The following is a 26,326-nucleotide window of genomic DNA, read 5'->3' on the forward strand; positions in this document are numbered from 1 at the left end:
TGATGTAATATTCTTGCAAAGCAAAGCCTTTTGGAACCTTTCTAACTGAAATCCAGCAGAAGAATGGTGGTTATGGATAGAAAACGGACTTGAGGTCCTGAAATGCAATTTGTCAAGCTGAGGTTTGCATGTTAACTCTCATTGTGTCAACTAAAGCAGCAGGAGTCTTGAAAGCTGAAGATAAGTCAAGAACATTTTCCTGGATAAGCTCATCCTTTTGAAGTCCACACTATTGCTGGGAATTCAGCTCTAAAAAGCTGAGAGTATAGGTGACACACTGATTGCAACACCCCATACCACTATACAGTACATCAACTTTCATGGAAGCCCTCACAAAGAAAATACCCCTGAACTTTCCTTGCACCGTTACCGTGGCGACCACAGCAGCCCGACAATTTCACTCCATCTTTTCCGTCTCCTTCCTCAGAGGGTTTTGTTTTTTTTTCCTGTTGATCTCTGATCTTGTAAATTGACTTTATTCCTTGAACAGTTTAAGACTCACAAAAACTCTCTTAGCGGTATGAGCAGCTGAACACACACTTGCTCTACTTCTAATGAGAACAACATCAGCCTCGTCCCACTTTCCCCCCAGAACCAGTTCTACAGCCTCACAAACTGAGATGAACCTTGAGGCGAGTGTCACTGGCCTCCACTCGGCACACACACCTGAGATAAGAGTGGATTTTCATTGCAAGGCTTTACGGGCAGCGTCTTCCATCGCAGCAGGCCCTGACATTTAGATTCACACACCTATAATGATCCCACAAAGGCCAAATTCATTTGTAGTTTCCCAGTGTGTTCATTTACAAACATTCATGCGTTCAGTCATCAACCAATCGTCTATCTGTCAGGAGTTGGCATGTGACATAGGGAAATGTCAATACAGAAAAATAAATACAAATAGATAAGATAAGCATAAAGCAAAGCAGAATAAAAACAGTAAAACTGTAAGAGTAGTGACAAAAACAAGAAATGACAAAAATAAATGTCTTCAAGATGAAGTCATTTAGGGTCATTAAAAAAAAATCTTTTGAAATGTGTAAGTGTTCAATATTTTGAGTATCTGATAGTTTTTCTTTGGGGTCATATAATATTGTCTGCTCAGACAGAACATGGCTGGTGAGTCATTTTGTTTTTCCAGATACTTGTTCCGCCCAGATTGAGCTCATGTCCCTCTGAGGAGTTCCAATAATTGTGGAGCAGTATGTAGACATTATTTAAGCTGTTCCTGTCTTTCACAGATAGCCCATTGTACCAGCAGGTAAAGGAAAAGATTAAAGGCTTTCAATAAAAAAAAATAGTAAAAAAAACTCTTCTAAAATTATGACTCAGACATTAAAATATTTTAGCTTCCTCATTAAATGGACTCTTTCTTGACCCCCATCTGGCTACCGGCTCAGTGATTATATTGAATTTAAGCTGTGAGTCAAACACAGTACCTTTTGGTTGTGATTTTTTTCCCCTTGCGACATATTGTTCTGCCTAAAGTCAATAATCAGCTCCTTGGTTTTTAGCACATTTAAGTCCAGGAGGTTCTCTTCGCACCATTCCACGAAAGCAGGTAAGGTCGGTACAATTTTCATGACCAGAGATGTAAGCACAACTAATCTAAAGCCAATTAACTCCTTGGCATTTTTACATTTAGGAATGGGGAGGATGCTGGATGTGTTAAAAAATGTGGGTATATACTTAACCACCTTGCCACTACCAGAAATCGGAGATCATCGACCGCCTCAAACAAGCCAATGTGCAATCTCGAGCTATAAAGGTCTATGGGTAGTTGTTTTATCCCGTGCTCTATTATAGATAATGGAAAAGGGTTTCTTTTCATAAATTCAAGTGTGAAGTCAAGAACTAAAAAACTCTTACATAACCGCCAGGCTTCTGGTGAAGTATCGACATAATAATATATAGTATAATAATATCCAGGAGCATTTACTACTTGTTACAGATATCTAATGAGTCAGAGCGCTTTTCACACTTGTATAATTCCATTCTAAGCAAACAAATTGGTTTGTCACCATGTAACTTTCTCTTTGTAGCACTGAAATGGAAGTTGTGTTGTGAGTATTTCCTTTGCTCTGCTTTTTATAGCCCAAGAAAATGTTGCTTTTTTGCATCTATCTATCAATCTAGATCTATCAATGTATCAGAAGAATGAACACTTGCTGTGCTTTGCTTCTTCAGCCAGCACTTACAGTTACTGTGAATTATGTGTGTGTTTCACATGCATCTCACACCCAGTCCAACCCGATTACATGTTTGCAGCCCCGCACTCCACATCCATCCATAGAAACATAATTTTTTGGTCTCCATGGATACCAGCTGTGCACCTGAGCTGGAACTGATAAAGAGCCTGGAGATAGTATATGAGATCAGTGTGTGTGTGTGTGTGTGTGTGTGTGTGTGTGCGTGTGTGTGTGTGTGTGTGTGTGTGTGTGTGTGTGTGTGTGTGTGTGTGTGTGGTGTGCGTGCGTGCGTGCGTGCGTGCGTGTGTGTGTGAGAGAGAGAGTGACAGCTTTGACATAGCTGTAAGAACAGAGCACAATATGTCCAACAGAGCATGCACACATACCCTTTTCCAGTACTTTCTCTCTCTCTGTTATCTGAGCCTTTGTGTGGGCATCAACATGATATGAGAATAAAAAGTTGGTCATCTTTGGTCTCGAGGAAGCTAATTAAATTCACAGTGAATGTCTGTCAACACTCCTTGGATGACAAAAATGTTCCAATGCTTTTTGCACAAAGGTGTGTGTATGCGTGTGTTCTGTTTGAAGTAGAGGAGATTAAAAAAAAAAAGATCATGTAGCTAATGAAGAGACGTATTGACTTGCTGTTACAGCTGGTCAAGCCCGCCGGCCGTGTGAGGTGTGACAAGAGAGACTCAGCCGATGAACGTACATAATTCTGACAGCCAGCCACAGCTCATTTTCTGCCCCGCCTGGGGCGGTTTGGTAGCTGAATGCCTTCCTGGCAGCTACAAATATCTAAAGGAGAAAGATGAGAGCGAACAAAGTAAACAAAGTGAGAGTGTGAAGAACTGAAAACTTGTTGAAACAAAAGTTTGACTTCGTCTTAACTGTGAAACTCAGAACTGTGGAACCCTTTGTCAAATACATACACTGTCCTCGACACACGGCCTTTTGTTCACTTATATAAACGGGGGTCAGATGAACGTCGTGTGCACACGCATGAAGATGCTGATCCAGCATTGAGGATGGTGAGTGGCTTAATGCTTAATTGAGGGGCTTAACGCTGTAACAGTTTGACATTAACATGCTACACCCATATTTTTTGTCTGACTCGTAATTTATGACTCTTCAATAATTTTTTTTCCTCACTCATTTTATTTTTGTTTTCAAATCTCACTTTGGCCTCATGATAAAGATACTGTCTTTTCTAACACTCGTGTGAAAACGGGGCCAAACAAACTCGGTGGTGCTGTTGTTTGTTTTTGTAATACAAAAGAACAAAACAACACGCGCACACGAGAACAATACCCGATAACTTTTACCAATGGCAAGTACGCAGACATTTGTATGGACAGACGACAAAGTTGAAGAATTACTTACTATGGCCGTGGTGCACATGCGCAGTAGCAGCGGTTCCGCCATCTACATGGAGATAGAGCCCAATCCTTTTCAAAACGTCGCGTTTTCAATGGCTCTGTTGTCATGTAAAGGAACAGAAAAAACACAATGACAGTTTTGTGTTTTGACTTGAATACGTTGTTGTGTAAACAAGTCTTGTTGAATCCACCTTAGAAAATAGCTGGTGTCTTAAAACACACTCATGGTCGTAAATCTTGTTAATCAGGGCTGTCAGTAATCAAACCGACTGTTTCATAAGTTAGAATTTGAAACATGAGGCTCAGAGCAAAGTGGAAAGTGCTTGCAATTACTAACTCATCCTGAAACAACACATGTAAGAGAAGGAGAAAAATAAAGAGGAACTGTTCCAACAAAGAAAAACAGGCTTGTATGTATTTGCCAACCTGTGTTGTCGCCCTGCAGAGGTTGAATACTTCAGAGGGAGGAGGGGGGGGGGGGATTCTTCCAGGGACTCACAAACAAATCAAGCCTGGTGACTTTGCATAACGTGTAAACACAAAGATGTAGGGTTCACTGGCAGGTGCATGCAGGCGCTCCCTCGTTCACTCCAGCAAAGCTGACCTATGAGTCATCCTGGCTCTACATCCAGACCCCCCCCCCCCCCCCCGTCCTTCCCGAACCCACTGGATGTCACAGATGGATACAGCAGACAGCCGCAGTCCTAATGCCGCTTCCTGTCTCTCTCTGGGCACTTAGCAACCGCTCAGCTGGGGGAGACTTCAACCAGCAATTAAAGGAGCAATTCGTCACTGATCGGAGAAGAAGACGCAGAACTGGACTGACCAAAACAAAAAAGTTTACCTGCAGCCTCTGAATGACTTCAATCGGTCACATCTGCAGCCTGGGGTGAAACGCCAGTGTGTGAAATCAGCTGCATCAAGGTTTAATTGAAAAAGAAATTAATCTCTTTGGTGTGTGTCTGTTGGGTTTAATGAGAATGTGAAACTGTCCAGCATGTTTCCTGGATTGATTTTCTGTGGTTGTAATAGAGGAAACTACGTGCATCTGGACCACAGTTTACAAGTAGTGTAGGTCAGTGAGAGCTGGATGGACATTATTCTTATCATTCTTATCATTATTATTCAGATCAGATGATCACTTTCAACAAGGCAAAGAGTCAACAGCAGCATCAAGAGGTCTTTGACAACCTACCCGACTTTGATACTAATGTCTGTTAGGAAAGTGACATAATGATCCAGATATCCAACTTCATAAACGTGTCATTGTTTATAGACTGGGATCTTTTCATAAAGCCTACTAGCTATCAATGTATTGATAAATCCACCTATCTTACGTCTAATCGGGTTTGAAGATTAGTCATCACCTGTTATAGGTGTGAGGCAGACACCGCTGTTCTTTCCACTGACAGGAGCTGCACTTATGGAAGTGTCACACTGCGTGAGGAGGTGATATAACATGGCAGGTGTTAGACTGAGCCGAGGTCAAGACGGACGAACGTAACAGTCCTCAGATTTGTAGAGCCGATATAGACAGAAAGGAGAGACCGAAAACAGGTAGTAAACAATGATACTTGGTGTTGACTAGTTCAGAAAAGACAGCTCAGGGATTTGGTTCGACTGAATGGAGAATGGTTCAGTTCACTTTCACATTGTGACAAGAGCGATAGCTGCTCCTTTGGGGTTGCTCTTGTTTCAAACATACACTGACTACAAAATTAAAAAGGCACAAGGAAGATGAAAACCAGTGTTATTGACAGGCCGGGGCCATGTACAACTAGCCAATCAGTTCAGTCATCTTGTTAAACGCCACACGAGAAAAAACAACACAGCACAGGACATTTGTGTCTTTCTGGGACTTCCGTTTTTTAACTTTGGAAGTCGCACAGCATGAGCAACAGGTGAGTCATTGATTCCCTCTAGAATAAAGGATGTGGCAGTACTGGGAAATTGTCAAAACCAGAGTTCACTTATTTGGTCCACACTAAATTGATGAGTTGAATTTTCACATCTGCAAGAAGTGGACTGTCCGAGGAGTTTGAGTGTATAAATACCTTCACTGTGGAATAAGCTTATGAATTGTTTAAAGAGTACTTAACTGAAGCTGTTCAACCATCGGTACATTGATCAAAATCTGGGCTTTTGTTGAAGGGGCTGCATGCAATGGTCAAAGAGCAGGTTACACTTTCAACTGGTTGCCAAACCATCACAGGACAAACACAAAGACACACAATCATCTGCAAATATACTCACAAAACTTGTATGTGGAATGTCAGAGAAAGTCTCACGGGCACTGAAAGAACTCATTACAGAAAGGAATTACTTTTTTTTTTCTCTCCATGTCAGGAGTGAACCACACTTCAATTTATTGCAGTGGCTAAATATAGAAATCAACGATCAAAGTTCAATGTCTTGACTCGATCGTGCAGAACTGACAGCTTGAGGACACGCCAGAGAAGTTGTGAGCTCCTGCCATTTGTTCACTTGAAATTGAAAACTTTACCCTTCATCACTGGTAGTATTATTGTTGGCTGACCACCTGAAGTGTGTAATACTCCTTATGCCGCTGCAGCAAAGTGTTGAAGGTTAAGGATAAATGACACAAGACTATTAACTCAAGATAGTTGGATCTATTGTCTGGAATGCATCAGCAGTATTTACTGAAAGATTTTGTGAATCGAAACAGTTTTTCTTGTTTGGTTTCCCATCCATTTGCCATTCTCCTGCTATTATAAGAATGGTTAAAGACAACTTCTTACATTTTGTAACATACAACCTTTGGATTGGCCAGAGGTTCAGCCCACCGTGTCTTCACATCCGATCACAACCATATAACAGTGTTTGCTAACTATCAGGATGCTCAAAATACACATCTACTTCCATCATTAGTAGGAATTCATAATCCTTTAAAGAGATTCCTGCCCACAGCTCCAACTTCAACAAGCTCTTTGAATAAGCACATCAAATTACCAGTTAATTCATACGACCCTTCATCGGTGTAAAGGTTGTTTTGTTGTGTTACAGCAGCAACAAATTAAATTAATCCTCGGCAACTTCATCACTCCCTTTAGCTTCTCTGATTTGCATTGCAATGTATCACTGCGTAGCTAAAGCTGTGAGTAAGTGCACGCAAAGGTTTCACGCTTCTTTGATTTCTTGCTGCAAGATAATGCGTACAACAATCTGCTGAGCCCTGAGAGGAAGATTTATCTGCCCATATCCATCCAACCCGAGAAAAGAGAGGAAAAGATGTTCATAAATAATTCAAGAGATCTGTGCAGCGGGAGCTCTGGGATCAGAGGAGAATCAATAACAGGAAGCAACAGATAGCAACAGCTGAAGATAGTTTGTAAAATATTGAATGAAAAAAAATAAAGGCAGAAAGCCAAAGATAAACCCGAAATGAGATCAATGTTAGATTTTGTGTCCATTTCTGTAGTCCTGAACAGATTAGATATTGAATCTGGCGCTGACGTGACTCCTGCATCGCTGCCTTGGCTGGAGGAAGAGTCTGTGATGAAACCGTGTGATGGTTTCCCTCCTCATCCCGCTCACTTAACCACAAGTACCAAGCGTTTCCTTTTGTTTTCCCTGCATTTTCTAAACACTCAGCAACATTACAGGTGGTCAGACGTACAGATACAATGCTGGAATCCTTTTTTTTTTTTTTTTATGATGGACACCATCCCACCCACCATGTTTCCAGATGTTTCTAGATGTTACCCTCTAGGTGTTGTGGAGCCACTGCCCATGAGTGCTATATTTGAATGAAGGGCTCATTGTCCAGCTTTTGCAGAGCTTGAAATGTTGATTTAAATGAATTGTACTGGACCAGTAACTAGTGTTTGAGTCAAGATGATCTAACCCGAGACCAAGACAACACAATATTAATATTTAATACTAGAACACAGGGAATTCATAAAATGTATGGGTCCATTCTCATCCACACCTCAGTTTCTCTGGGCAAAACGGTGCCATTTCTCACAGGGTCTGTAACTATTAAATTGACTTATTTCACACATACCCTTACACGCCACTGGCTGCCATTAACTGCAGTGCTCCGCCGCTACCGGAGCAATTCAATTTATTTTATTGATCAACACCGAAAGGTTCAATTATCATGTGGAAATATTAATATTAAATATCTTTTATCTTTGTCTTAGATAAATCTATTCTGTAATACAATAGAAAGAAAGAGTCTTCACAACTGTTTCAAAGCAGTTTTTTCGGATCAGAAGGTGAATTCCTGTGAAGTTGAGGAGCTCTAAAGGGGATTTTTGACCCTAACCCGGCAGAGAAAGCCTGGTTTATTCCAGGCGACTCCCATGTAGCCTCCCCTGCTCCTGCACTATTGCTCTCTAATGTGTCACAGCAGCAAGAGAGACTGTTTCTCTGCCATGCCGGTGGGGGTACGCCAAGGAGGGAGGGGCGGGGTTATTTTAGTCTTTCAGGAGGAAGTAAACAGCAAATATTCCCTTATGTGCCAACAGCCTATCAGTTCTGTTACTTTACTATGGAGCACCATGGGAAAGCAGAAACATCAAAGAAATACACACACACACAAACATATATATATATATATATGTACACAAATATACATACACAAACATACACACCCCTCAAAACAGGTTTTAGATTATAGATTCTTCAAAGTGGCCGCGCTTTGCTTAGTTGACAGCGCTGCAAACTCTTGGTCATGGTTTTCACTTTACAGCTGAGCCTTGTCATTGTTAATTTTGTGGAATATTTGGCCTTCTTAATGGGGTTGGGGCCATCAGTTGTGCAGCAGTCAGGTTGGTACCTCGCTGACAGCCCATTTGACAACTGTTAGAAATCATGTTTTAGAAAGAACCAATCAACTAAGTAAAGACAAATGACAGCCCACCATTACTTTAGGAACTGAAGGTCACTCAGTCCGGAAAATTGCATGTGAATTGAATGTGTCTCCAAGTGCAGTCGCAAAATCCATCAAGCGCTATGACCAAACTGGCTGACATGAGGACCGGCCCAGGAAACAAAGACCAAGAGAAGAACATGAATGTAACTTAGTCACAGTAATTCACAATGAAATGCTCAGTTAACTCAAGCAACAATAAAAACATAACACTATGTTGCAATTCTTTTCAAACAATTTCTTCTTTTCTATTACTTTCTGGATCTCTTGAGTGACATTAGGCAAGAAAAACCGAGGTAAAATGGAAAGTTACATCATAGGAGAAAGATCATGGGCCATCATACTGTTACTGTGGTGAAGCCACATCTGTACGATGTGTTCTGACAACACTGATGAAGTTCGGCCAAGAATAGACTGGAGTGAGTGGGTGGTGAACTACAGAGATTAACACTTGTTTCTAGTTCGGATAAGTTTACAGAAAGCACACAGACGTAATTAGCGAATAAACATATCAATTAGTAGCTTTCAATGCACCATTCTATATCTGTGTGCAGTGAACATGTGATTAGAACATGAAGTACTAATCACACGTTATTCAAAAAGACCATTTGATGGCACTTGTACTGCAGGGAGACACTTGTTATAAAAGGCAATGCTGTACTTTCACTCTCGTCCAATCACAGCACGAGTGAAGCAGGCAACCAAATTTAGCCAGTTAGCACCTGTTACCTAGAGCAACAACTGAGTAACTCTGAATCCACACACACACACACACACACACACACACACACACACACACACACACACACACACACACACACACTGCCGTGCTCACTGCTCCCACATGTAATGTATTGCATTTTGGTTGCACTATCTTACAGCTTCCCGTGTTAAGCAGTGTTTCTCACCACCCTGAACTTCCAGTAGTAGATTGGCTACTTACCTGATTGGTTATCATTCACAAAGGGGACATTTCTCTTGCTGTGAAGAATATTTATCAGTTCATTGCTATGCAAAGCGGAGCCACTTTACCTCATCATAACAAGTTGCAGAACCTCTGTATTTCTCATAAATACAAGTAGGAACAATAACATCTATCTTTTCCATTAAATATAAAGAAAGCATAGTTCTTGTAATAATATGTTTCTCTTTTTTGTTGTTGTTTTGTACTCGCACAATAGATATCCCACCAAAGACCTTATCATGATATCAACTTTGTAATCATGGCAAAACTGTCTATCTTTAACTTTGTCATGCATTACAAAAACAACTAACAGCACCCAGTAGTTGTCCAACATGAAAACTACATTGTTTTTAGCGCTTCTGCCCTTTTTTAACCACTGCAGCCACTCGCTTCTTCTCTCATACACATGATCAAACAACATAGGAGCCTCATTTCTGCTCTTGACATCTCCAGAAGAGCTGTGAAGACTCATATAATATCCCTTGTAGCTTTCTAAGCGAACGCCACACTTCAAATCCATGTAATGATGTGGTCTGCCGTCTTTTTTAGAAGAACTAAACATAAAGTTAGGTATGTAGTGAGTGAGGTGTATTGGTTTGATCTGAACGTAAAGTTGAAGTATTATCTATGTAATGCTGACAATCTTGGTTGTACCTCAAAAAAAGAAAAAAGTCTCTGCAGAACGCCTCCTGTGTCTTTTGTGTTCCTGCTTCAATCGTTTGTTTGTGCTTACCGTTCTGCTGGATACATTTGTGTTTTCATGACAGCTAAAGTGGTTTGATTGTTTCCGCTGTATAATCCTCACAAAGTGTCGGTAAACCGGTGACGCATGCTCATCCCGACACACAAATCAGTTTCCGTTGCCTTTGTATCCAAGCAAGAAACACAGAAATGGACGCAAACACAAGCTACATAAATCATGAAATTGAGTAAAATACTTGGGAACAAACCAAATCAAACTTTATTCATCTCCTTGGGGGAATTCCTTGTTGAAGAATTGACCAATCCTCTATGGTGGTGACATGCCAACTATGGGATTCAAACCTGCAAACTCCCAAGAGCAAGTCTGCTTCCCTAATCTCTCGGCCACTAATGCACAAATGAAACATTGTTCTTTAAATCCAGGTTATTTTGAGCTTTGAGAGCCGTAAACATGTACGTTTTTTTCAGAAATGGATGACTTTGCTGCGAAAAAATGTAATGAGGACCATCAGTCTTTCACACATCTGCCCCGGTGTGCTGTAAAAGCCTCGGACACAGTCTGGTGCTGCAGCTCGCATTTCACCAAAGAGCAAGAAATTGATGCATCACACCCATTCCCAGACACAAACACACGCTCATGTAACGAGCGGAAAGGAGAGGCTGACGTCAAAGCTCCAGTCACAACACCCCCCTCTCCACGCCGCCCTCCCCTCTGACCACATCAGCTCTGTCAAGCTCTTGACAGCCTGAGTTAAGCAGCAGAATTATGGGCTGCCAGGCCCGGTAGTCATGAGCGGGGAGCAGTCGGTCAGTCGCCACAGGAACAAACACCATGAGGGGTGAGGGTGTATCGATCAGCCTGAAAATACTTTCTTTTGTCAAAAACTCCACCTTCTGTATCATAACAACATGATTCCTGAATCGAATGCTCAGTTTGAGCAGTACATAAATACATTTTACATCCTTATTTCGAACAATTTGTGTCGCATTAGGGATATTTTACTGTCACGTTTCAACCACACAGATTAATTTTGCTCTAATAAATCAATCAGAACCAATCCCCTTTTGATACGATGATGCCAACCTCTTTGAGACTCTCTGGTCTCTGAATTTCCAAAACAAAGCAAACGCATTCCACAATAAGACAAAAACCAATATGATATGGTTTTATGTAGCCATTTGTACAATTTCCAACATGCAAAGTACAACTAATGAAGTTAAAACATGTCTTTAATGGTAGAACATGTGACATTACTAATTGATCAGTTGAAAAGCAATGATATTATACAGTTAAGACCCCGTTTACTCGTCAACGCATACGAGTGTATCCACAAAACTTTCTTCACTTTTTGGTGGTCCGTTTACATGACACCGGTGTGCGGATCTACTGTATCCAGGTTTTTATATCAACTCCCAAGGTGGAAAGATTCTTTCACGGTCGCTTCTCCCTCCTGCAGAGGCTGCGTGCCGAACCTGTTACTACGCATGCGCATATCTCCATTTCCCACCCTTTCCTTCTGCTCATCCACTTGTAAACAAACATGGCGACCATAGTGGTTTGACTCGCGATCAGTATTCAAGTTTTATCGTCCATATCAATAGTTTAATAGTTGAGACTCACCCCTGATAGCATCCCATGCGTCATCAGTCCACACGGATGTCGGGTTCTCTCCATTTCCTTCACGTTTATAGTGCATTCTCTGCACAGATATCTGTGTGGTTTCATTACAAAATCAAACAACAGCGCCCTCCCATGGCCCGGCATACTAACTACATCATTGTCAGTGTGTGCTGCCAGTCCACTAGGTGGTGCTGTTGACACATGTGCACAGATAACAATACATTATAAACATTAACTATGAACAGAAGATAGAGTTGGATTGCTATAATTCATTTTACTGGTATCTTGGAAATGACTAAGATTCACCTCATGAAGTGGCTGCATCTCTCAAAATACAGATGATCAATCTAGTCTCGTATTTTCATTAAATTGCAATTCATGAATCTTCTTTTAATCTCAATTATTTCAGTCATTCATTCATTCGTGTATGTATTTTGGGATTTCTTTGGTTTTCTATATTTATTCTGGTTTTCAAAACAAGTTTAAGACAACAATATTCGTTCATTTAAGATCACAGAAAACGTGTTTTAATGGTTATAGTGTTCCTGCTGCTGGATAAACTCCATCGGTCGAATCACTCTGATGAGACTGTGGTGAAATTCTCATGGCAGTGGTGGTACCAGAAGGGGAACTAATTGCTAATTGCCTATAGGAAACTTGTCACTCGACCTGAGAGAACCCCGCAAGTTCTCCAGGAGAACGGGGGTGGAACTGAGCTGTAATTAGTTTCTGTTTACTAGTAATCCTGCCACGGAAACAACCACAAGCAATTAACCAGACAGCTCGGGCTTTATCATGTGTGTGTGCGTGCGTGCGTGTGCGTGTGCGTGCGTGCGCGTGTGTGCGTGTGTGCGTGTGTGCGTGTGTGTGCGTGTGCGTGTGCGTGTGCGTGTGCGTGTGCGTGTGCGTGTGTGTGTGTGTGTGTGTGTGTCCTGGTTTCTCTTTGCTCATCTGTATCTCTGACTTCATTTTAACAAGAGCCGCAGTCTTTCACCGTTTTAAACAAGAACAAAAAGAGATCAGCGCAAAATATTTTATGACTCATGTGAATTGGGAGCTCGGAGTTGTGAATGCAGCAGGACTGAGGCTTTAAAGCCCATTAATGAGGTGAATGGATGTATGAGTCATCAGTCTTTTTCTCATTGCACATTTAAGCAAAGGGGCTTTTAAAGCACCAGTGATTGCCTGTATATTTCTGCACTGCTTTAAAAGCTCCAAACTGGGAATGCATGCAAAATCGTGAGCAGTAATATTCAGCGTCTATTCCTGATTTGGTTGTTTTTTTTCTATGTCTTTCAACAATGAAAAGGATCTGTGAGTGATTGAATGAGATGTTTCACATGTGAATGGGTTATTTTTCTTCTCCTGGACACACACACACACACACACACACACACACACACACACACACACACACACACACACACACACACACACACACACACACACACACACACACACACACACAAAGGAATATTTCTCCACAGCAAATGTAACAGAGATGAAAACAAAAAGAGCTCAGATGAATACCAGATGAGGCGGTCGGTGGAGGAAAGGCGGAGCTCGCGTCTGACGCAGTACAGAAAAGGATTTATGAATGAAGGAGTCGATGCAAGACACACGCACACACACACACACACGGATCCAAACTAGACGAGATTTGACAGGCAGCCAAAAATAGAGAGCACTCTGGCTGCTGGCAAAGCTCACTCACATTCACTTTCTTTCTGTCTCTCTCGCACACCCACTTTATATCTTTGTGGGACATTCTCATTAAAGATTTTGCAGCATATTACCCTTTGATTAACCATCGCAGCTACGTGCATCACCCTAAAACCCTATGCGATTGTAGTCTTGCATTCAAAAACACGAAAATAATCTATAAATTCTTACAAATAAGTAAGCTTAGCTTCCTAAATACAGATTGTGTAAATATTAGTTTCAGGACACATTGAAAGGTCACATTGGAACCCACAAGTTACTTGTGTTACTTAAACTGCCATAAATCATCCTCAATTTTTAAGGATTTTCTTTCAAAGGGTTAAGTTTTGACTCCGAAAATCCTCTTAAAATTTGAAGGATAAAGGATTTAAGGTCCTCATAACATCACTGAATCCCCCCACCACTCCTCGCCACACACACACACACACGCACGCACGCACGCACGCACGCACGCTCTCCTCTGCAGTGTCACCCCACCCGTCTCAGGCTCTGAGTCCGTATGTGAGTCATCGGCGGGCTTTAACCGTCTCTGTCCCTCTGTGCTGCTGCAGACTCCAGCTTCTGACAACAAGCTGCAGTTTCTACTAAATACAGACGAAACTGGGAGGAAGCATCCACATCTGTGCAGAGGTGAAAGATAGTAAATAAGATATTGTAATTGTAATTCTTTTTTTGTTTTCAAATTATAGATCACTGAGTGTGGGAGGATGAGCCCGCGCTGAACAGGTTTTTAGTTTCAAATGTCGCATCTATTCTTCTGTTGTAATAAAATGAATTTGAGTTTTACTCTCGACTTCTAGTCATTCTTCATTTATTCTTTAAGGAGTTGAAATGAACAGTACATGTTGAAAAAGGCATCTCTCTGACCCTTTCAGTCCTCTCGAGCCCCCAAAGGAGACCTTAAGCAGACTTCAAGAATACCTGTCATAAGGACTAATACAAATTTAGCTAACTTCATGATTTCATTAGTTTTCTTTTTGAAAGGCATTTTACGAATGACAAGGTATTAAAAACTGTATATTAGCCATACTTTAGACATTTGTACAAACTGACATTTACCGTTCTTCTCTTTTGAAAACACAATTAACAAAAACTCAGCCGAACAGGAAATGTTGGGAATATAATAATAATTATGGAAATGAAGGTAGAAAACAACCCCATTGACTCCACAGCACATGAACTATTGGCTGGAGGTATATATATATATTTAAAAAAAGATCGTTACAACAAATGCAGTGATATAAATGCGTATTTTAACAGATATTTATCTTGTTTGTTTGTTTTGTTTCTTCAAATCATTTGTTTTCATCAGAATTTCCTCACTCCAGGGGCCGAAGAGGTGTTGAAAACAATCTGATCAGATATCGTCTTTCAGCGCTCATAAATATTCCTCCTCCATCGTTATTCATTTCATTTAGCAGCTGCGGGCGCCGAACTACTTTCAATTCATACCCAAAGGACAAGATCCCCCCCCTCCCACATTGAAATCAACCGTGCGCTCGTGCCAGAGTCGTGCACCTCCCCACAACCCCCCTCCCCTCCCCCCCGCGCGCTCTGACGCACAAGTCAGGTGGGTCCTCTTATAGCGCGAGGAGCTGTCCGCGGTGCTCAAACCACACTCACGAGGAGGAGAGATGCTCACATCACTCACGAGCCTGGACGAAAACTAACCACCAAGGTAAGGATTCGGTTATTGTTGTTCTATCAGTCACCACTCGCGCTCCAAGTATGCGTCTTTTCACACACATCAAGCAGCCGCAGAGCTTTTTTTTTCTCTGTATATATACATTTATATAGAGGTTTTGTTTGGTTTGTTTACGTCTGTTTTTTTTTTTTCCGTCCAACCTGATGCTCCACCGCATATGTTAAGGTTTATGCGCTTTCCGCTCTGTGCGTCTCTCTTTGTCCTCCTTTTGGGTTGTTTGCATAATTATCTGATTAAGAATTAAAAAAAAAAAAAAAAAAAAAGTATCCCCAGACACAGCGCAAATAATAGAAAGAAAATGAAACCTAAAACACTTGAAGAGAGAACGTGTTTTGTGCATTCTTGGCTCCATTATCAAAGAAAAAAAATGTACTTACGCATTAGAACGAGAAAAAAAACCTGAGCGTGTTTTGCATACATATTTCATCACAGTCTAAAAATATCCCACCATTGTCTCAGTTTACGCGTCAGTAAAGGAGGGAGCACGGCTAAAAAGAAACAGTAGTCCTTGTTTTTGATAGGATTTCGTGTTAAAATAAAGGTTCGGTGGTAACATCAGTCTCTCCGGGTTACCCTGACGACGGGGCCATGACTCAGAAGAGCAGCAATTTGAAACTAATGAGATTTATACTGGAGCTGAATACCTCCGATATTACTGCTGCTGGCAGCCTGCTTCCACTGATCCTCCAGCAGCAGCAAACGCAACAGGCTTCTACTGGGTCTCATAGTCATGTAGAAACTAAAGAAACCTTCTTGAGACACTTTCACTTTCCTACATTTTGGTTTAATGCACAAAATAAAAATTGAGTTTTAAGCAGAAGGACGCTGTCGGATTGTGGATCTGATGACAATTGGTGAATAAATGTCTCTGTTAAAGATCATCAGACAATCAAATTGAGAATGGGGGAGAAAAGACATTGAAGAAATGCCAGATGGGTGACCGCTGCGAACCTGTTAGCTGCATGTGTAAAGGTCAGCAGTGACATGTGGCTCTTTGTCTTTCCTCGACAGGCGTCATCATGCCGTCATTCCCTGAGACCTCCACATCCAGCAAACCCCTCCTCCTCTGTTTGGCTCACCTCCTCTCCGTCCTCCTCGTGCTCGGCTGCTCCGGAGTCCGCGGGGCCTCGCTCCGAGAACACAGACTGTGGGGAAGCGAGTCGGACCCCGAGAGAGGGGACGTCTACCCGTCGCCGAACTCCGACATGCTGAAAACCTTGGAGTTCATCCAGGGCCTCCATCAAAGAACCGGCGTAGACTCGCAGCAGCAGCAGCAGCAGCAGCAGCAGCAGCAGCAGCAGCAGCAGCAGCAGCAGCAGCAGCAGCGCGCTCCTCTCGCCGCAGGGTCCGACGCCGACCTCTTGGACGACACTGAGAAGCTGCGTGCCATGCTGAGGCTGGCTTCCAATCCCGTGCAGAGCAATGATGAAGAGGACCGGGAGGAGGAGGCGGAGGAGGAGGGGGGGAGGGAGGATAAGAGCGAAGAGCTGCTCCAGGCCGTCCTCAGCACACTCCAGCAGACAGAAAAAGCCTCAAAGCCAGCTCGCCCCAAATCAGAGGGTCCAGGAACGAAGCAGCACGGCATCACGCCCCACAAGAAGATGCCCCTGATGTTCGAGGACGAGGAGGACGAGGAGGGCGAGGGAGATGAGGAAGATGGGGATGGGGAAGGGACAGAGCGTGACAGTCCCTTTAAACGCACCAATGAGAATGTGGAGGAGAAGTACACTCCTCAGAATCTGGCCACGCTGCAGTCCGTCTTCGATGAGCTGGACAAGCTGACCAGCCCGAAGACCCTGCGCAAGAGGCAAGAGGAAGAGGACGGAGAAGAGGACGGTGAGGAGTTAGAAGATGAAGGCATGTTTAATGTGAGGGATGTGGCGTACGATGACATAGGAGGCAAACTCGCAGACTGGGGTCGTCTGGGAGAACAGGAAGAGGAAGAGGAGGAAGACAGACACGAGGTCGACCGAGGGCTTGAGTATGAAGACGACAATGACGGGGAGGATGAGGAGGATGAGGAGGAGGAAGACGATGAACGATACCTGGCGATAAGGTCGAACGACCCGGACGACATGGCCAAACTGGTGGACTACTACCTCCTGAAAGTGCTGGAGAAAACCGAGGAGGAGGAGCAGAAGCGTGAGATCGAGGAGGAGGAAGAAGAGGAGGAGGAAGAGGAGAAAAAGAGGGCCGAGAGGAGAGCGGCTCAGAGCATAGATCCACGGCTCATCTACCAGCTCATCCAGGTCTCGCAGAAATACCAGATCCCGCCGGAAGACCTTATGGACATGCTCAAAACGACGGACAAGACGAGTCAGAGCAAACCCCGAAAGAGCAATGAGTTAGCCCGGGCAAAGAGCAGGCTCTCGCAGATCTACCCCAAGAAGACGCACAGATTCCCAGACTTCTACAGCAGACGACTGCCTTACAGGCCGAAGACCCCGGAGGAGCTGAGGACGGCGGAGGTCCTGAGGATCCTGGGGCTGGGAGGCTCCGAGGTCCCGGCTCCCGCCGCCAAGCCCCGCCTGCACAAGAGCTTCCCCTCGCGACTGCGCGCTCAGTCGGCGAGGCGTCTGGGGGAACCCGCCCCCACGCAGAGGCGCCTTCCCACCTCCCCCAGAAACAACTACGACGACGCAGCGGGCGAGGACGAGCTGGCGGCGTATCTGGCGACTCAGATGCTGGCGCGGTACCCCAAGCCAGCGTACGGTGGCGGCGGCGGCGGGAGGGCCAACGTGAAGCGAGAGGAGGTCGGGCAGGCTGCGGCGGGCTCGTTGGAGAAGGCCATGGAGGAGTATTTCAATCAGATGGACTCAGACAAAAGCCGGAGCGAGAAAAGACAGTCGGAGGATGATGAGCGAGGCGCCGACACGCGAGCTCAAGGCTTCGAGGATGACGCCGTGATGAAACTCCTAGACTTCCTGAACCCAGAGACTAATGAGGGCGACGCCAAAGCCGTCCAAGGAAATTAAACCCGCCTGTAGATGCATATATGAATATATTTGTTTTAATGGAGGGAAGAGAAATAAAGTATTTTGAAGAAAAAATAAACACACGCAGTCAACTTTCTGTAGGTCTACAAAAGTTCTTATTTATTCTCAGATGTATTCACTGATATTTATTATCAGACGTTGAGTTGATGTTTCTATTTTTTCAGTATGAGTTGGTCGCTCAAGAACACCAACTACACACACACACACACACACACACACACACACACACACACACACACACAGTGTTGGATCCTTTAAGTTCACTTGTGGGTTTTTTTTGGTATCTCTTTCTTAAATGTTAACATATGTGACATATCTGAGGTTTAATAAAGCATTGACTTTATTTTTTCCTTACTGTGCATCATTTCTCCATTTACTCACCACCGTACGACACACACGCGCATCTTCAAAACAGCAAATTTGGAGTAAACAAATTGAAATAAAGCTCTAATCAGTTGTATTTCCCTCCCGTACAACCCTGAGGTAAATAAATAAGAGGCTTTCAGAGGCAGATGCAGATGCAAATGTACAGTGATTACATTTTTTTTTTTTAATGTGTCACAGGAGGTCGTTTTGCTTCAAGTCTTCAGATGTGAGACGTCCTCATCTTCTCTCGGCTCAGTAGGCAGGCTTGTTCATGTATTCTTCCATTGTCTGCGACCACAAAACAGGAAGTTCTTATCAGATGAGTTATATCACATGTAGGTCACTTACGTAAAAGTACAATGTGTCCGTAATCTGCAGAGTTGACGGCATCAATTGGCTTTACGTAGTTTGTCCTCTATTTACCTCAGATGTTCAGACATTATACTGAGCAGTTGCTGATAAATATACTAATAAACCCTTTTTTTAGGCAAGTGGCCATATTTATGAGCATTGTAACCGACATATTTGCAGTAAGTGCACCGGACTGATTAATTATTATAAAACCTAATGCATTTTGTCGGATCTGGTCTGACACAATTGTAGTTTTTTTATTAACTCGTACTACATTATGGGGCAGTAAAACTAAAAGTTGTATAGGATCTGTGGTAGGATCTTTTTCACTTCAGATGGACCTGACAAACGCTGCTCGTCGTTACCGTCAAAGAAAATAGTTGCTAAACGCAAAACTTTTCTGAAATGAATATCTACTATCTTCAGAAATTCCTAAATTAAATAGATCAAATTAGACTCTCGACTTAGCGATGCGTGAGTGACTCAATACACCTTGTAGTGGTACAAAGTAGTCTTACAACTTCACACGTTAAATCACATAAATTGTCAGAGTGTAACAGAGTATCTGATCCATTACTGTTATACATTTTTTTTAATTAAAATGTACTGTAGGACTAACAGGACATAATTGAAACAACATTAAGGTGTAATGTACATGAATTAGTTTTATTATGCCTTCTTGTGAACCACTTTGCGATTTTATCTGTAAAACGTTCTATATGATTCAAATGTACTTACTTAATTTACATGTTTTTAAAAAAAATTAAATGAAAACCTTTGAAAATGTAATTGCTGCATCTAGAAATGTAACAATAAATAATTATGGCTGCATTTCTTAGAAATAATTTCTCGGTGTGGTGTATTTTGCTTGTTTAAAAAAATAGGTATAGTTAATGAGATAGTCGCAATATTCATTTATTGAGAATACAATTACAGTCTCAATAATGGTTGGAAAAGATCTTTTAATATTCCATTACATTATTGGACAATTGTTCTGGTAATGGTTTAAATACATTCAGAACAGCCAAAATTATTCCATTATTAATGGTTACGATTGAGGCTCATTGATGCTCAATATTCACTGGATCATGTTCATATCCATCAGTTACACAGTTAAACTTTAAAGTTGTCAGAATACAGGGCAACTACAGAATAGTACCCATCGTGATCTCATGGCTGATCCGTGTGCGTCTGGAGCACAAGAAATAGCTGTCTAATGTTGAATATTTTCCAATATTTCCAAATGACTTTACCTCTTGGAGCGTGTCTGCCTGCTCCAGAGAAACACCCACCGCAACCTTGGAGGTTTCTAAGACTTCCCCTCCCATCAGGAACTCGTCCAAGATGAAGTAGGCCTTCTCGAAGTTGAAGATAATGTCGAGCTCGCACACCTGATACAGAAGAAAACACCTTCAAAAGAGTAAATTAATTCTCCCAGAGGCCACAGATAGTTAAATTCCCTTCTACTGCTATTGAAGACTGTATTTTTAGCAAATCCAATATGAACACCTGCAGGCGCTTCGTGACATACACACTCTGTTGCCTCTTGTTTTCGACTGTGTAATTAAGGAGGTGTGGCCGTCTTGTAAGCTGAGCATGTTAACACCAGATGGCGTCACTGGAGCTCCCCATTTGCCCCAGATTCAATTCTAATGTGGTTATTTGTCATTAACAGTACAATGTAAATGCAGTGAAAAGCATTCAGCAGATACCTTCTCAAACCTTCGGGGAAATTCAATAAACTCGACAAATAATTATGACAATATAACCTGAAAAAAAGCAGTTTGACACAAAAGTCAAAATGTGAGAGTTTTGTTAGTCTAAAAGCCTACAGATAAAAACTTCCCCTGATGCTTTGCAAACAGTAAAAGCAGGAGAATAATTAGTGAGACTGCATAATGCCTTCTTCAGCTCCCACCGTCCAATCCAAGTGCAACACATGTCCCCACAAGACTGTTTCATGCCTAATGGGAGCACAACACAAATGTCCAGTCCTCACTACGTGGGCTGAATTTTGGCAGCTCTGGTCCAGAATGTGTGATGTGAAGAGGCAGACAAGACTGCAGGGCTGCGTCACGTCTGTGCTCGGCCTCAGTGCTGGTGAACCTTGAAGCCGGGGGGTTTAAACGGTCTCCGACAATAGCTGTTATACGCGCAGCATTTTTATCTCCATTTACTACAAGATATTTACAAGCGCCTGACACTGGAACAACTCTGGCCACTTCTGTGTTTGGGGTTACATATTATACAACATTGTGAGTGACACAAAATGTTATATTCATAATGTAAGCAACACATGCAAACTATGTTTGGCTGTTAATACTGTGATCTTCTGACATGGTGTAAAATAATCTATTCAGTAAAAACTGTTTATAAATGAGTCCCTTTTTTTTTTTGCCTTGTGACATACCTGGACAAGGCACAGGATATAGAAGATAGATGGGACACTGTCATGGCCTCCTGGTTTCATGATAAAACCCATTAATGGAGAATTGCAATTGCTCATCTCAGTAGGTGTTTTTAAAATGTATTTTAGAACAGCAGTAGTATTAGTAGTAGTAGTACTCATGGTTTAAAGCAGTAGTTCACTGGGGCTAAAAGGGCAACAACGTCTCCACTCACATTTCACATTGTGCATTAATCAATTAGCATATCTCCTCCCAGTAATTTAAGACGAAATGGGCAGAAAGTAATTTGCATAATTGACTGAGATTACGATAGTTGTCACATGGGCCAAAACCGACTGGTTCCAATCTGTTCAAATTTCAAAGAAAACTCGTTTTCACAAATGTCTTACATAACAACACTGAGCCCCGAGCTGCGGGACTGGTGATGCTGCCATTAAAGATAGCCGCTCTGTTGCTATCAAACTTGCTTTAAAGCCATGTTGTCAGCGGGAGTTTGTAAAAACATGCAGAGTGCAACATTTTTTTGGGGGACATTCCACTGTATCCTGAACCGAAAGTATTCAAAGTGGAATTTGGCCGTATGTGGCCGACGAACTAAAATGACTTTGACACCCCTGATGTATGGTTTTATATTTATATATGGAAACTGGCACGGCAGTTCTTTTATATTTATGAGTCAAATGGGTGTTATTCAGATGAAATCCTCACTGCATTCTGTTAGTAGAAACAAATAATATGACCACCCAACATAGAAAGAGTTTGCTGATCCTAAGTAGAATTTTTTTTTTAATCCTCAAAGGTAACGAATTAGAAGCTTTAAAAAAGGTGAGTTCTTCCTGTGCAGACAATTCAGCTCCACTTACGTTACCAAAGTATTTATCCAATAGTTCGACGTATCTGTGCAGCACTTCGAGGGCGAGCAGCTCATTATCCTGCTCCTCCAGCCCGGCGCAGAAATACAGACTGGCATACCTGCAGGAGAGGAGAGGAGAGGAGAGGCGAGGACACGTGAGAGAGCAATGACTCCAGGAATGTTGATAACAAACCGCAACGTGCTACTGCAAGCTGGAAATATCCTAATGCAAAACAGTCTGTGCACACAAACCTAAGTGTCAGAATATGTACGGAAAAGTGCAGCAATGAAAAATGTCTGCAAACATTTATTACATTTTTTATTTGTGTCTTTGTTTGAACTGCAGCTCAATTTGACTTAAATGCGCTCTGTTTTTAAAAGGTTTTCTGATGTTAAAGCAGTTTCAACACCATTTCTACAGATTTTTCTTCTTCATTCATATTCATACTTTCAGTAATCACCTGTTGAGTTGATGATTTTTTGTTTTTGTTTCTTGCACATACAGTCAATATGTGTAAGAGCAATGAGATTAACAATCAAGAAAGTTTTTTTTCATATTTGGTCCATGAAACTCTGAATCTCCTCTGAATCAGTAATTATCAATATGACTGAAACTGGAAAACAAATAACATACAGAGAAATTACATTTCCCTTCAATGGAGATCAGAGTACCGAAAGTAAAGCTATGCATGCACAGGGAGAACATGCAAACTGCCCACAGAGAGACTCCAGAGCCCGGAACCGAACCAGGGACATTCCCACCATTAGAAATGCATAAAAAAAAGCATGTAATTTCTAACAATATTGTACATTAATCTAATAGCATCAGCTCTTACGATCTCAGTTTTGCTCAATATTATATATGCAAACATTCAGTAAAAATCAGACTCATACTGTATTAATTTATTTTTGAAAGTATGAGACCTTTGATGATTTTTATATTATACCATTGCCTTTGGCTTTAATTGAGTCATTATTTGCACGATTTACAGTAAAATCTGAATAAACTGACATGTTACAACATGTCATGATACTGGATTGCATTGCTTGGCCTCTCGGGGGATTTCTCTATTGGAAGAGAAGCTGGAGTCCGAGACAGAAGAGAGCATGCGTGTCATTCTCTGTGTGTACTCAGACCTTATCTGAGGGCTTATTGTTGAGAGCGGCGGCTTTGTGTGCCTTCCGAAGCGAGTCAAGGCAACACGTTAACCATTAAAGCTCGGTGCAGATTGCAGCCACCTCTTGTAAACGATCTTAAGGTCCCTCCAATGGAGGAAGTTGGAGGAGCGCGGCGTCCGAGCGAGCACCAGCATCGTCACGTCACGGATCACCTTCCTCTTCTCCCGGTCCGTCAGCGGCGTGAACCACTTTTGCAGACGGAGCTTCCCCTGACGGCTGAACAGCAGGATGAAGCGTATCTGAGGAGCGGGACAAGAACGCAAAGCTGTAATGACGCCACTTTGACATGCAATGCTCCAGAACTCACCGCTCGAGAGTAAATCATCGACTAAAACGCACCACATCCCACTAAACTAACAATAATGAAATGCAAACCAAGAACAGAGACACAGTGCGTTCACTGAAATAGATGCCGGTTTCCCTGAAAACAGCTCAGTGGTTAAAAAGGTTAAACGGCTGACAAAAAAATGACGTGCAAGGGTGAAAAGGGGCTTAAAATGTGCCGCCGTTAAAATCAATAAAGCTAAAAGGGTTAAAAATGGATCAATGAGATAATAAAATACCAGCCAAAATGTCTCCTTCTACTAGTGTGAAAATAAACTGTGTTTCCTCGCTGTCATCGTCCTGCCATACGGTCAGGCTGCAGCGTGTTGAGAAACAAGTAGATCAGCTTCACGAGCAATAATGAGTTCTTTTATTAAATCAGCTGCCACCCCAAAATCATTTTCATGTTTCTTGGTATTGCAAAATGAAACATTTGTCCGCCCCTGTTGTAGGTGCTACACACTAAACGGCACATCAGGACTCCATCATTTAGTAAAGACTCTGAAGCTTCAGTGAATAAAAGGGATTTCCTTCACCCGTGGGAGGATCCACTTTAAAGATTTTCTTTTTGATACGATGTGACACTACGACTGACACCATGTGCAAACATGGGTATTCACAGAAGAATTTTGTGTGTTTGCGTGTCTGATTACGTAAGAACAATCTGGAGACTCTCGCTTCGGTGCTTTGAGTCCACCGTGGAGTGTTTGGAGACGCGCTGAGGCTTCACACGCACAAGGTTAAACGTGTGCAGAAGTTACAAAACTGAGCAGAGCGTTTCAGAAAATAAATGAGATTTTGGGGAAAAAAATACATTTGAGTTGATCTGTTTGCAGTTTGGTTTTTTTTCCAATGGAGTACATCACCTTGCACAATATTGTCATGATCTGGGGAAAACTTTTAAGTGAGAATATTATTTTCAATGGGTTGCAACAGGAAAAATAGTATCATAATAACGTGGACATTTATACTTTAAAGTTTTACATTGCTGTGGTACAGAGTGTACATGATGAACATGTCAAAATTCTCACAAAATCAAACAATTACTACGGAAAATGACTACAATCTCAACATAAAGCCAATTTGAATGAAAGCTTCTGGTGCAATATACAGTCAAATGTCCAGAAAACTTCTCCTATAACTGGTGCATTATGCAGGTTTGTTTTTTTCTTTTTACAAACTCACCCTGACAACATGGCTTTGAGGCTAGTTTGATCACTGACATCTCAGCTTGGGTCTCAGGCCAGATTGGAGCCTCTTGCTTGCCGGTTTTGTCCCACAGGACCTCATTGTTAGACACCCCCAGCTTTAGAGAGTTACTGCACTCCTGGTCACTTGAAAAGCATTAAGCTCCAGGTTGCAGTGTGATCCAGCACAGCACAGTGTGCACTCATGAGCAGCTCACAACTGGTACACACTCTGCTTGGTGCACATAATAGTTTGAGCAAAAGATTCAATGAAAATAAAGTTGTGGTTGTCGTTTGAAAGAGCGGGGCTCCAGATCAACTAGATATGCTGTGACATCTTCCCAGCCAACGGCTGCAGCTGATCTTAAAGTCCTGCTACAATCCTGCCTAACAAAACACAGCATGATAAACAAGAGGTGGAAGAAAATCTGTATGAAAATAAACAGACAACAAAACTCAGTTTTTGAGTGTTACATATCCACCTATAATGAGCATGTAGTGTTGAAAATGCAGTTACATTTCACAACCAGCATGGAGATTAAGCGGGGAAACACTCCTCATCTGAATCATTGAGTGCAATAACACTGTAAACCGCTGTTTGGGTTGTGCAAGGGTAATTAAGGAGAGCTCTTTGCCCCCTGGGTGTAGCTAGATACATGACAGCAGCACTGCCTGCAGCAGACATGTGAAGTGAAGGACAGGAAGGAAAGGATATCTCCAAGTTAAATACTTCATTTTTTTCCCTCTGTCGTGTGAAGGAGGTTTGAGGAGCTGATCCTCCATCACATTTGTATTAATTTGCCTGTCTGAAGTTGTTGCTCAATAGAAGGTAGTTGAACTAAATATCAACGTCTAGGATATGTAGGATATTGCCAAAACCTGTTTAATTCACAAAGACATTAGGACAAAACACCAGACTGCAGGTTTTTCCATCCTCTTCAAAGGAAAGCACAACCAGTTGGAGCATGAAAAGATAGATTTTACTACATGGCGGTGCGTAAAAACGCTTCACAGCGTGGGCTCAGGGAGGTTTACTCACCATTGTCCCCCCGCACAGAGCTGAAATCCTGCAGCTTTCTAACAATCCCAGAGTCCCTCCGCTCGCTCTCACCGGACCGTGTGATGCGGAGACATTGTTGATCCTCCCAGAAACCCGTGCGCTCTCACCTTGCGCGTTCCGAGCCGCGCCCTGCGGTGCGCCTCGCGCTGATTGGCTGCAGAGGAGCGCGCGGACAGGTGAGATGGAAATGACGGACAGAGGCTGGGGGATGTCACTGAGACGTTTATGAAGTATGACATGAAGAAGAAAAAAAAATACAATGCGCTTGCATGTTCAAAAACAAATGATAGAAGTATTAAATCACATCTGGTAAATTCTAATATACAGTTCAAATATACAATTGTACAACATTGTGTGTGTGTGTGTGTGTGTGTGTGTGTGTGGGGGGGGGGGGGGGGGGGGGGGGGGGGGGGGGCGTCCACGTGG

The 26,326-nt window shown here is 42.4% G+C and overlaps 2 protein-coding genes across 2 annotated transcripts; one reads left to right on the forward strand and one right to left on the reverse strand.

Annotated features, from left to right (window-relative positions):
- Positions 1-16,195: 16,195 nt before the first annotated feature.
- Positions 16,196-18,151, forward strand: scg2a (secretogranin II a; the record flags this gene model as incomplete). Its single annotated transcript, XM_080510657.1, has 2 exons — positions 16,196-16,440; positions 16,483-18,151. 2 exons carry the CDS (start codon positions 16,196-16,198, stop codon positions 18,149-18,151), a joined length of 1,914 nt encoding a protein of 637 aa, XP_080366783.1.
- A 639-nt stretch (positions 18,152-18,790) lies between these two features.
- ap1s3a (adaptor related protein complex 1 subunit sigma 3a) lies at positions 18,791-26,139 on the reverse strand (the record flags this gene model as incomplete). The annotated part of the gene is made up of 5 exons (XM_080510670.1): positions 18,791-18,826; positions 20,143-20,280; positions 22,161-22,269; positions 23,390-23,568; positions 26,008-26,139. 5 exons carry the CDS (start codon positions 26,137-26,139, stop codon positions 18,791-18,793), a joined length of 594 nt encoding a protein of 197 aa, XP_080366796.1.
- Positions 26,140-26,326: the final 187 nt, after the last annotated feature.

The sequence above is a fragment of the Blennius ocellaris genome (genome assembly GCF_963422515.1).
Source record: "Blennius ocellaris genome assembly, chromosome: 2".
In the NCBI taxonomy this organism is placed as follows: Eukaryota; Metazoa; Chordata; class Actinopteri; order Blenniiformes; family Blenniidae; genus Blennius; species Blennius ocellaris.